Source organism: Gopherus flavomarginatus, chromosome 8 (assembly GCF_025201925.1).
Source record: "Gopherus flavomarginatus isolate rGopFla2 chromosome 8, rGopFla2.mat.asm, whole genome shotgun sequence".
NCBI lineage: Eukaryota > Metazoa > Chordata > Testudines > Testudinidae > Gopherus > Gopherus flavomarginatus.
Window position 1 is genome coordinate 13,302,584 of NC_066624.1, and position 13,208 is coordinate 13,315,791.

The 13,208-nt window shown below is 44.2% G+C and overlaps 1 protein-coding gene across 12 annotated transcripts in view; it reads right to left on the bottom strand.

Annotated features, from left to right (window-relative positions):
• Positions 1–13,208, bottom strand: part of KIAA1210 (KIAA1210 ortholog) — a 100,621-nt gene that overhangs the window by 26,033 nt on the left and 61,380 nt on the right. For 10 of the 12 annotated variants that reach the window (XM_050964472.1, XM_050964471.1, XM_050964476.1 and 7 more), the window contains 3 exons: positions 8,250–8,379; positions 3,944–4,102; positions 592–657 (listed from right to left, as the gene is read on the bottom strand). In XM_050964472.1, the coding sequence (XP_050820429.1) occupies positions 592–657; positions 3,944–4,102; positions 8,250–8,379 (355 nt within the window). Of the gene's footprint in view, positions 1–591; positions 658–3,943; positions 4,103–8,249; positions 8,380–8,529; positions 10,043–13,208 lie in introns of those variants that run through there. The other 2 variants (XM_050964481.1, XM_050964479.1) reach the window with 2 other exon arrangements.

Below are 13,208 nucleotides of genomic sequence, written 5' to 3' on the forward strand. Positions count from 1 at the left end.
AAAAACCCTGTCGCTGCTCCTGCCTGTCTGCTGACTGTCCCTGGAACCCCTGCCCCTGACTGCCCCTCCACCGCCCCATCCAACCCCTGCTCTCATTCCTGACTGCCCCCCTGAATCCCTGCCCCAATCCAACCACCCCTTCTCCCTGTCCCGATTGCCCCCAAAACCCCTGTCCCTGACTGCCTCCTGCCATCCCATCCAACCCCCCCTCCTTCCTGACTGCCCCCTGGGGACCCCCCCACTCCCCACTCTCTGACCGCCCCAACCCCTGCCCACACCCCCACCCCCTGACCACCACCCCACACTCCTCTGTCCTCTATCTAACCCTGCTCTCTGCCCCCGTACTGCGCTGCCTGGAGCACCGATGGCTGGCGGCGCTACAGCCACGCCACCCGGCTGGAGCCAGCCATGCCACCCCGCAGCACAGAGAACAGGGTCAGGCCGGGCTCTGCAGCTGCGCTGCCCGAAGAGCTTGCAGTATTTTTTACCCAGAAGAGGTCTAGCAGTATTATGTGGTGCATATTTGGCTTCATACAGACCCTGTATGCACTGTCTCAGAAAACTTTAGTAACAGGAAGAGCGACTATTTACCTGTTCATCTTCACTGTCTGTCCCACCTAAACTCAAAGAGCTATGGCGCTGAACAGGGTTGGAGGACTGTGGGATAAAATAAGGAAAAGGGTAAGTCAAGGGAAGCATTACATACAGTTATCGGGGACTGAATACAAAAGCATAATTATGAGAAAATACAAAAGGAAAACTTAGGAGGGGTCATTGCAGGATTCCTAAGTCATAGCCTAGCCTCTCGGTCATTCATTCATTCCTCATCAGTGATCAGACACAAGGGACAGAAACTTACATACATTTATACTTGTATCCTGCTATCAGATTCATATTGTGTAGACAGGACAGTGTACAGAAGCACAGTGCCTAGATATATATGCAGTAAGAGGACATACACCTTAGTGGGGAATTGAGCCTATAGTGTTTTAAAAGTTATTTTGACCTTCTGCCACTGTTAGATATTCAGATTTAAAACTATGGTTAGATTCACTCAAATGCCTCCCTCCCCCAAAAATATATTGTTGAAACATTTTTAAAGTAGGAAGAAAAGTTCTTGAAAAAGACCCTGCTCCTTTGAATCAGATTGATTTCGATGTTATGTCTGCTTCACATATGGGTTCAGTCAAATTACCAATGTCCCTCATTCCCGTGCTGTTTCAATCTCAGTTATTATTATGGTCTCCATTACAGAAGCAGCTGAGAATCTCACAATCTTGAATATATTTATCCTCTGGTACGGAAGTTCTATTATCCACATTTTATAGAGGAAGAGGCACAGAGAAGCTAAGTGACTATTTCCAGGTCACACAGGAAGGCTGTACGATCAAGAAATTGAGCACAGGTCTCCCAAATCCCACGTTAGAGCCCTAACCACTGGATCATTCTTCCTCTCTCTATATGACCTGACATAAGAACAACCACTGCACAATTCCACACAACTGAAACTTCTAGAAGGCAACAGTTTTAAACCTTAAGACATTTTCACTTGTGGAAACAATAAGACTATAATGAACCAAAGTAAGAATGATGTTTATTTCTCCAACAGCAGATCAATCATTCTGTCCAAAGTATGCAAAGAGATTTGACTTAAATGTACTTCTCTGATCAGTGGATAATCCTTATATGCTAACATTCTGCTGCTAGAGCGTTCTATAAACTACTTAAAAAAAACAGAGTCCAGATATCAATTTATTGTTCAACTTATTGTGGAACTAGGCAGACGGCTCTAGAGACCTTATTAACAGATCAGTTTCACTCTTTAAAAGTGCTCCAAAGTATTTTATTATTTGCAGAAGCCCTAGATAAATGCATGCTTTCCTCCCCCATCTCTCCCATAAAGGAAATTGCTTACTACCAAGACTTTACTACAACAGCCCCCTTTTCAACCTGTCCTTTTCAAACTGAACTCTGCTTCATGCTAATGTGCTTTTCTCCATCTTTAAACACATGAGTTCCAGGTCTTACTTAGACATCCACTCATCGTAGTCCCAGTGCTGAAACAAAATACTGGCATGCTTCCCCTGCATCTTCAAACCATACTCTCTACTGCTGTATAAAACGTTCACCATGATGCTCCCAAGCTTCTCTCTTGGATACATACAAATGTTCTGTAACAACAACTCTTTGCAGCCAATGGTCCTTGCTACTCCCACCTGCCATTGGGACCAAGTCCTCTTCCAGATGTATGGTATTTCCATGTCTTGCAATCTGAGCTATCCATTGTTACTTGAGTTCCTTAAAACATTTTTAAATCCTCTTGGTTTTCTCTCTCTCTCAATGCAAATCCAGACACTCTTTCTCCCTGCTCTGCCTTTTTGCTGAAGTTACCATGCGTACGCTGAGCACTGCACAACTGTATGAGAATATTCTGGATTTTTTTCACCTTCCTCTGATGCAGCAGATACATTGTAGGCCACTGCCAGAGGATCCCAGATTTGGCCTGTTAGTCCATTCTGGGATGGCACATCTATGTTCTGAGTAGCCTCTACTTAGGCTTTTCAAAGATGAATATTGCCTTGCTTTCCACTGAGAGAGACATCTTTGCTCCAGAACTTTGGAGCATTTAGGGATCTCTGGCCAAGTTCAGACTGGACATAAACAGATAGAACTCCATGTGTTTCAACTGTGTTATAACTGATCTGAATTTGGCCCCTCGTGTATTGCAGCAACCACCTCAGGGGTTTTCAGATAGTGCCATCTTTTGTTAGATAGGTTTTCAAGCCAGCTAGAAGTCTTCTTTTATTAAAGGCTATGATTCTGTTTTCATCAGCTGCATAAATCCCTTTACCTGGTTCTTCCCTTCAGCCTTAATTTAACTCAGAGTTGAAGTATGAATTTATTTTTTTGTTGTCTTTATGACTTATATAAATCTGCCAACTGCCTTAATCTTTCCCAGCAGTGTTTCATCTTTCAATGTTTCTACTGGTTTTGAAGACTGTTAAAAGCACAGTTTGTTCTAACTTGATCCTTAACAATTTTGTAAAATTCTTTAAGAGATAAGAACAGATCACTAACTTTTTGTGTATTTCAGGGACAGCTATTACATGGTTGGTATTTTCTGAAGACTGTTTGTCCATCCTTCCACATTTGGAGATGTAGATGGTTATTATTATAATATTTTGTGGAAAGAAAGGATTTTTAAAGTCTGAATCTTTTACACTTTAAATTGGATCAGGAACATCCTCTCAATTACTAATATCTTTTATAGCAACATACAGAGATGGACCAGGATTTAAATATGGTGCAGGTACAGATCCATAAGTACCCCAGAATGCCTGCTTTTCTTTAGGTATGTTTGACAATTGGATTGTTTTAATTACACACAAATACAAAATAGCCTTTAAACACCCGGTGTCTGCCCAAACCTCTTTCCCACCAGTGGACCTTGAGCATTCCTGTCTTTAACTTAGTGATGGGTTTTCAGTTAGATATATATCTATATAAGGGGCCACTGTTGACCTAGAATTGTAGGACTGTCAGTTTAAAAAAAAATTCTGTGCACCAACTCTACCCACTTTCGATTTAATCTACAGCAGATTTGATCTTTTTCTTTTAATGTATCTATAGGTGTGTGAGTGTGTGTGTGTGAGAGTGTGTGAGAGAGAGAGAGAGATACTTCCAGAAATAACTCAACTTCTGTAAACTAAGTTTTTTGTTGGTTTCTCATTCTGGTATTGAATTTGAAAGAGGGAAACCACCATGCATGATAAATCAGAGAACCACAGGTTTTGTACAAATGAACGCACATAAAAGATGGCATAGAAATAAGAATAATGATTTATAGTAAAGCATTTTATTGACTGCAGACTTTTAAAAAAAAACATTCTACACAGGCAATTCCATTTATCCCTCTAGTACTGAAGTGACATGATGAACATACCTTGCTTGGTGAACATGTTAGAACTTCATGAAGAGTGGAGATTTCTGGAGGGCTTTTAGGTAATCCATCATCTTCTGAAACAGCACCTGTATCTTCCAATTTCCTGCCAGTTATAACAAGAGGAGAAGACCCAAGTCTGATGTTCTGTTGTAACTGAAGCTGTGGGATGAAGGGAAACATAATACACAATCTTAAATGGCTTTAACTATATGGAAGAAACCTTCTTTATGTACAATTCTACCCAAGATACGTCAGCTACCAGACAGCAGCTTTTAGTGAAGAGAAGTATACAAAGGAAAGGGCCATCCAGAAAGCTTAGTAAAGAGTGAAGTTGTATTTAGTTACATTCTCCCAGGACCTTCCATGAACACTGGTTGCTACACGAAATATTGAAAAAACAATTTAATTCAGCAGATTATTACAGACTGACATCTCACCATCCCCAGCAGAACCACAACCAGATTATTATAACACACGGTGTTCATGCTGTATATCCCCAAACCGTTTCAAATTCTCAGTTTATACCTTAACCCCTAGTCAATTTCCACCATCCGCCCACACTCAGATCTAACTCTGTGGGTTTGGTCAAGTCACTTCATCTTTCTTCATCACTAAAAGTAACAGTTGCCCATTTTACCAAGGTGTTGTGATGGTTAATTAGCTAGTGTTGGTAAAGAATTACAAGTGATGGCATTTACCAGAATGCACACAGAATCCTCCAGAGTTTGAAGGGCTGGTAGCTCCTAGAAGCCTGGCTTTATCTGGCTTTATCTTTATTGTCGTTTGCATAAAATTCCTTTGCAAAAAAATGACTGCTATGCCCCAATCCCCGACAAGCAGCCGGGCCCCACTTTTGCACCAACAAGCAGGGCTGCCCAGAGGATTCAAGGGGCCTGGGGCAAAGCGGGGGAGCTGCGGTGCTTGTACTCACCTGGCGGCGGTCCGGGTCTTCGGCGGCATTTCGGCGGCAGGGAGCCCTTCAGTCACTCCGTATCTTGGGCAGCACTGAAGGGCCCCCCGCCGCCGAAATGCTGCTGAAGACCCGGAGCAACTGAAGGGCTCCCTGCCACCCAAGACCAGGGCTCAAGGGTACTCTGCGGGGCCCGGGGCAAATTGCCCCACTTCCCCCCCCCTTCCCGAGGCAGCCCTGCCAAGAAGGCAGGCATTGGCAGGAAGAATTGCTCTCACACAGATATTTTTATACAAAGGGAGTTCTTTAAAATTTGTGGTGCATCCCAAAGGATCATCTCACTAACTCTCCCCCAAAGCCTCAGGACACGAGGAGTGATCATGGCTGACAGGAATCACTGATGTTTGTCAGAGAGGGCATGAATTATTTTACATGGGTGCCCAAAAAAAGGACCAGTCTGATTGGGGGGGAGCAGAGAGAGAGCAAAAAAAAAAAAAACAAAAAAAAAAAAAACAACAACCCAAATTCTGCAACCTCACAAGTGGACAGATGTTCCCTCTTAAAACACACAACAGAAACACAAATCTCAGGAAACACCAGTTCTGAAGCTCTTGGGGTCAGCTATGTCAGGGCTGGAACACAGACAAGGTCTGAAGAGAACTTTTGTCCTTCAACTAAAAATGGCTCATCTAAGTACCCCTGACAGAGACCAGGACGTATGGTAATTTGCTTATTAAACCACTGGTTGGGGAGTTTATAAAGACCTAGGGACCGATTATCTGTTGCCCCTCACGCTATGTGGTCTTTATACCTCTGCAAAATGGACGTAAAATGCTACTATTCTGATGTGGTAGCATTTTACACCTGCATTGCTCTCAAATGTATGAGGGTGAACGACTACAGAGCAACAGGGAGTCTAGCCCAGGGGTGGATTTAGAGTTAGTGGGGCCCTGTGCGCAGCTTCATTTGGGGGGGGGGGGCCCTGTGGACCCAGCCAAGAAAAAATACATTCTCTTATCTCCCCCCATTTTTCATTCTTTTTTTCTTCATCCTCCTCCTATATTGTAAGTAATAGGAAGTAAATGAAAATAAAATGAGGTACCTTGATTGGGGCAGAGGGTTGGAGTGCAGGAGGGGGTGCGGGCTCTGGGGTGGGACGGGGGAGTTGGGCTCTGGGAGGGAGTCTGGGTACTTGGTGTGGACTCTGGGCTGGGGCAGGGGGTTGGGGTGTAGGAGGGGGTGAGGGATGCGGGCTCTGAAAGCAAGTTTGGGTGAGGGGTGTGGGTTCTGGGCTGGGGTGCGGGAAGGGGGCAGCACTTACCTCAGGCGGTGTGGCTCCCAAAGCAACCGGCACACCCCTTTGGCAGCGGTTCCTAGGCAGGGGGGCACCAGGGCTCTTCTGCAGCCACAGTTCCCAGCCAATGGGAGCTGCAGAGTCGGCGCTCAGGGCAGCGGCAATATGCGGTGACCACAGGGACAGGCTGGCCACTTCCGGAGCAGTGTGACACAGGGGGAGGGAGTCGTCTTAGCCCTGCTTAGTCTCTGTGTATCTCTTGGGAGACAGCGGGTCTCCGTGTGCTGCCCGGAGTGGGGGCAGCGCACAGAGCCACCTCCTCCCCGCCAGTGGTGCACAGAGACGTGCCAGCAGCCAGCCGCTTCTGGGAGCAGCGCGGGCAGCCTGCCTGCCTGCCTGAGCTCTGCTGTGCAGCCGCATTTTGGGGACCCCCTGTCATTGTGGGCCCCGTGGTAAATCTGCTCCTGGTCAAGCCTCTGTTCTACAACCTCCTTATTCAGATTCTCCCACATCTGCCCAAGCATCCCACAAATTTATCCCAAACCAATCAGAGAAATAGAAGCAAGGCAATCTGCAAATGCTAGACAGATGACAAGCGGCTCAAAGAATGCAATGAATGCAGCAAGCAAATGAGACCCACGACACATCTGCACATCTACTCCCTAAGTGGGAGTAAAATCTGCTTCCCTAATATTTTACAAACCCTGCCCACCACTATTTATTAAATAAAGAGGGCAAGACATTACAGGAGAAATGGCAAACGTATGATCCCTCTTGTGCTGGCAAAAGTTAATCTACTGTTACTAAGAACTATCTGGTTTTATTGGTGACCAGCTTTTTTACCCAAATGAGAATTAAGTTAAAGGAAACAGACTCTCTCCCCTTTGACTATAAAAACATCCCTGGCAGCACTCTGTTACTATGCAGCGTAGTGGATAGTTGAGGGAAGAGGAGTCAAGGGGATGGAGATAACAAAATCAGATTAAATGATGGAAAAGAGCTTTTGCCCCCCAAAGGTCCTGCCTTATTGAAATTATTATTCCCCCCCGCCCCTCACCCCACTGTTTTGCAAGTAATATCTTGAACTGAAACTTGGCCTCATCTGTATTTTTGTGAAGGTCCCTCTGCATATCTCCTGCTATTTAACATGTGATGCAACCTTGTTTTGTAACAGTGGTTCATGCTGACCAATGAAGGGCTATAGGCGGCCTTGGACTGCATTATCAACAGTTTGCTTCAATCCCCAGGAAAACCTTAAACTTTTATCTTTGTGGTTTACGTCGGGCAGCTATCGGAGTGCAATAACCAAGGATTGATAAGGAGGTTGCCAAGGAGGGTTCAGCATGTGCTTTGGGAGAAGGAAATGACCTAGGAGAACAGAGTGTCCTCAGCTGACAGCGATAGGAAGAATAATGATATAAATAAAGCTGTTATTACGAATGCCCTGACACATCTGTCATTCCACAACACATTCATGCACACACAGAGTCGTGCTGGACAATACAATAAAAACCATTTAAAAAACATCTCAGGGCAGAACTGTAGCAGTGGGATGCCTTTAAAATAATACCAGTGAACATAAGAACGGCCATACTAGCTCAGACTAACGGTCCATCTTGCCCAGTATCCTGTCTTCCGACAGTGGCCACTGCCAAGTGCCCCAGAGGGAATGTACAGAACAAGTAATCATCAAGTGATCCACCCCGACACCCATTCCCAGCTTCAGCGTAAGGGATACATTTTAATATAAACAAATAGCCTTAACCAAAAGGCAGACGCTATGAAATAAAGAATGGAAGGTCCCTGAGAAGAGGAACTGCTCACCTCGGGAAGAATATAAGTTATGAAGTCTTGGGGGCAGGGGTTGTCACCTAAGTAACCAGCACCAGTCTGAGCACACTGGTGCTGCTTAATAAATATATATATATATACACCTGTGTTTCTAAGCAGCAGAACAGATTCAAACAACAGCCCATCTATTTCCCAACTCTTTGCCATAGGCCTTGAGGAATCAGCCGGGGAGAGGATCCAAGCAAGTGTTCAGCATGGCAGCTGACAAGCAGTAAATTATCCAGCCTTGTGAACACGGAACGTGCTCTTACCTGCAATGTTTTCACTTTCCCAGGTATGTTTTCCTGAGAGGACATGTCATCAGCTGTGTTTTCTGGCGCAGATTCAAAAATAAAGACACTGTCATGTGACAAGGCTTTGTTTCCCATGCTTCCTTTGGATCTGAAAAGGAGGGAAGATCTTTGAGCCCATTATCTCTATCTCCAAAACGTCGTATCATGCCTGTATTCCGACACCTTAAGGGGCAGAGCAGTCAGGACATTTAACAAGGAATCCAGAGAGGCGGGTTCTATTCCTACCTTTGCCACTGACCTGTTGGGTGACATTGGGCAAGTCATTCTCCGTGCATCCATTTTCCCTCCAACCTTTGGTGGGTCTTGTCTAGTTAGACTGTAAGCTCTTAGGGGCAGGGACTGTATCACTCTGTGTCTGTGTAGTCCCTACCACAAATAAAGCTCTGGTCTCAGCTGAGGCCTCTAGGTGCTACCATAATAGAAGTAATTAATAATAATAATAAAAAACTTCTTGACTCACACTTTGGGCCTTGCCAGCAAGGCTTCAAAGACAAGCATGTCACAGGGAGAAGTCCCCTTTGCAATTTTCCCCTCCCTTCTTACTGCCATTTGCTTTTTTGTTTTCTTCATGCAACCCCATGTATGGCCCTGCTCCTCTAGCTTGGGGGAAAGGTACATTTTACACTATTGTTACAGAAACCCCTGTCCTTTAATGCAAGGCTTCCCCCCCCGAGTCCAGGGTTACACGGTTTATAATCTGGCAGAACAGCAGGATCTGAATCCAATTCTCAATTCTAATAAGGCTCCTTTTATGCCACATCACCCAAGCAGAGCGTGATGACTAATAGAGTCATTGGGAAATCCTCCAGTTCAGGAGGAATCGCTGAGTGGCATGCAGCCATTGTAGCAGCTCCACACCATATCCTTGCAGGAGACTGAGGGCATCCCTCTGTCCAGCTGTTCTTGGTTGCTGGAACAGCCCCTTTGGGCCTTCACAGCTGGGTGTGGGTCAGATCAGCCCCGGTTTCTGGACAGAGGGAAGCACACACACAAATCGAGTTCAAACCCTGGCACACATCGAGGTTAAAATATGGGTCACTAACAGGGTTTTTTTTTCTGTCCACATAGGCAAAGAAAAACTGTTATAACTTGACTGGACCACAAATATAGTTCTCCAGAGGTTTAGCTTGGCTAAGGGAGATGATTAGCTCCTGTCTATGCCACAGCTATTAACTGAGCTGTAACCAGGCCCCTTCAGTTATAGATGCTGTATAGACAGGTTGTAGTTGTACATTCCCTGTCTAAAAGGCAACAAACATGGGTTGCATTAAAATTTCACACCAGCACCTAGCTAGACACAAAGAGCTCTTTCCTGCAGCCAGACCTGTAACCTGGGTCTAAACCGCTTGGCCCAGCTGCCTTTCAGGCAATGTAAATTGCATTTAGCAGATTGACTCAGGGTAAATGGAAGTGATGAGGGATGACCCCTACCCACAAAACTGTTTGGGAAAATTTCCTACTCGATCCAACATTTGCTTTATATGGGGATTCCAGATGGAATGGGGGGGGGGTCTCTTCCATTAGTCTCATAACCTAAAATTCCCTCTTTACCTCCAAAACAAACTCTGGGACAGAGAGAGGGGGCTTTTCATAAAGGAATACACAATTAAAAAAAACCCTTTCTGCTCCTGCCCTACAGCAAAACCATCTTCTCACAATCACTGGGGAATGACACCTACAGAGCCTGCTTGGCTAACTTCACTTTGCGATTTGAGATGCAGCCAACCATACGCTTAGGCTGAGTCTGAAAGCATTCCCTCAGGGCATGTGCGGCAATCTTGCTGCATGTTACTGTCCTGTCCAGAACTAATCTGTGCTCTTACACTAAAAGCCGGGGCCAGAGCTCATGTTCTTCCCCTCTCCTTTAGCATCATCAGCTTGCTAATGTTTATCTTGAGCTGCTGCACAGAGTTGCAGTGCACTGATAAACCCTTGCCTGCCTTCACTCTCTGGTAATCCCTACGTTTTTACATAGGGTCTATCAATTTTTATACAAGCTCCTTCTGGATGAATGGACTATACTCAGGCAAGATAATTACTGAAGCTATTATGCTGTGGCTAGAAAGATGGTGTCAATTAGTTTTTTAATTAATTTAAATTAATACTGATGCTCGTTGCTGTTTATTGATTTATTTAGAACTGATCCTGTGTCTGACCATGTATTAATCTCTTTTTAAAACAGTGATGTTCTTACTGTACTTATTTGGAGACCTTTAGGAAGAGCGGCAGATGTTCGCTTGTTCTGGAGACTGCGCTGCCGCCAGCACTAGTTAGATGTTTAAAAAATACATTTATACACACACATATATGTAATTGCAGAAGACTTTCTACATTTTCTTTTGGCAGTGACAATAGGAGCATAAAAGTAATTTTAGAATGAATTGCAGATCTTGGAGAGATGAGTGTAGGACACACTTTGCTATGTAGAGTATATTCACAGTGCAATCCCATGCAGTGTATTTATATTTGCATCCAAATCTAAAGCTGCATTGTTAGCCAATAAAAAGAGAAAACAGATGTTTTAGCCATTATACTTCTACCCCAGTTTCCCTATATAAATATATGAGTCAGCCACATGCATTCCCACCAAGATGCTGTTACTTACAGCAGCAGGAACATGAAGACAGAATTTAAAAGGAAACTCCATGAGTTGGAGTTTGCTCAATTTCTACTCCACTAAGTGGGTAAAATCAACCGAGGGGAGTACTTGGTCCTAAATAATCCTTCTCCAAATGAAATCCAGTGAGCAGGAGGGGCTTCTAAGTATGAGCTGGTGGTTTAATCTCAGCATGGGGGGTGTGTGTATAATGCATACTCTCGGGTGGGTAATTGATGGATGCTTTTATGAAAGCAGCATGTTTGAGCAGTGGTTGGAATGAGGAGAGAGTGGCCCACAAGAAGGAGGGGGTGGAGCTGCAAAAGGAAGTGGGAGAAGAAGGCACGAAACAAAAAGGGGGTGATACTAAGGGGATACATGGGAGGGGTGATAGGTTTAGAATTGGGACTGTCTAGGGTTGACAAGCCAGGAATTAAAGATTAATTTTTAATTAAAGATTATGTCATGTGATGAAACCTTCATCCAACCAAAACTGGCAACTCTAGTCATCAAGGAGGAGTTCCCATCCCATATCTTCATCCCATGGACCTCAGAATTCAAGGGGCAACCACACAGAGGCCCCTTGGCCATAGGTACTCGAACTAGGGGTGCTGCCATACCTCCTGGCTTGAAGTAGTTTCCATGATATACAGGGTTTACAGTTTAGTTCAAAGGCTCTCAGCTTCCCCACTATAAAATTTGTTCCAGCACCCCTGCCCGTGGCCCCCACTGCCAGCCAGACTCACTAATTCCCACCAACTCAGGGACAGTTGGGTTTCTATGGAAGGTCTGCTAACAGAACTCCCCTTACCATTCCACTGGCTTGTATGGGAAGAGTTCGACACCTCTGAAGGTCTAGCCCATAGTTGTTATTTTTAATTAAATTATAAAAAAAGATGACATGGTAAATCTGCCACAACCACCAGCACCAAAACCACAGCTCCAGAATTGTTTTGGTATTCTACATACCAGGAATTACAAAGCTCGGGGCCCAGTTCTGCAAGCCTTCCACACGCAAAATTCCCATTAGCTTGAATAGAGTCCCTTGCATGTTCAAGAACAGACCCGTTAAAGAATTAGCTTGTTTAGTTTCTCTAGGTATTAATAAAGCACCCAACTCAGTGTGATATCTGGGTATGAACAGGTTTTTGAACAGCACAAAAAAAGGTTTTTTGTTTTGTTTTTTTATAGATAATCAACTCAATTTTATTTCTTATAACAACAGAGTTTTACCCACTTCCTAAGCTCTAGTTTTGCACAATATTAACTTCAGTTTATAATCTGTGGACGGTAATGCTGAGATAAAGAGCACTTGGGTATGGTGTGCTGGATTAACTGCAAGAGAGAAATCTCTTCTTCGCTTTTGCACTTGGAGCAAACAGTAACATTCTTATGAATACGCACCATTTCCAATCTGTGCATCAGCTAACAAGGATTGATAGGTTAGTTGTGTGGGTATAATGCCTCTTACCCTATATATGATCACTCCCTCTGTCATTGCTATGCTAACAAGCCAAGGCCTGTCAGATCCCCAAATTCCTGCCTACTGCCCAGTATGCAGCACGCACCCACATAACTCATCAGTCCTCCTAAACAGATATTTTTAACTAATCTGTTCCAGACTGGGTTTGAAAGCAAGCAGTTACATTGTTTCAACAGAGAACTGATCAAACACTTATACTGAAACGGTGGAGGGGGGAGCACATTGATTTGAATATTTTTGCAGGTTTGTTTGTTTTTTAAAAGAATTTTCAAATTTCTTGCTGGTTGTTAATGGTTAGGTTCTACTGTATGACTTGCTGATGTTGTGGCAATACCTGCCCCGAGGACACTGGTATCTGTAATAGGTTTGTGCATGTCTCCTTAACTAAGAAATAGCAACTCTTTTGGGAAGGGACATAATATTCAGAATCAAATTCAAAGCAAGGGATACCCAGCACAGATGTGTAGTGTCTCCCTTGCCACACTATGTGCCTGTGGTTGCAGGTGCAAAATTAGAGGCCTTTAAAAAAAAATGTAGCCCTAATTGTCAGCTTTGTCATAAGAAAATTAACTAAGTGGTTCTCTAAGGCAGAGATTCTGCTGCTAAATTCTTTTCCTTTGCCCCAATCATGAGGCAGGTTAATCCACACAGGCTCCGTTGATGCTAAGAAACAGCCCTTTGATTTCATGTACATTCTCTGTATCAGCAGTACTCAGATCACCACTTACTCTAAAGCCACTGCTGGTGACTTCCCAGGGTGGATTTCAAACACCAAACAATAAATTCTGGTCTATCTGCAGTTTTACAGGCTAAACAGTTGGATATATTTTTCCTCCTA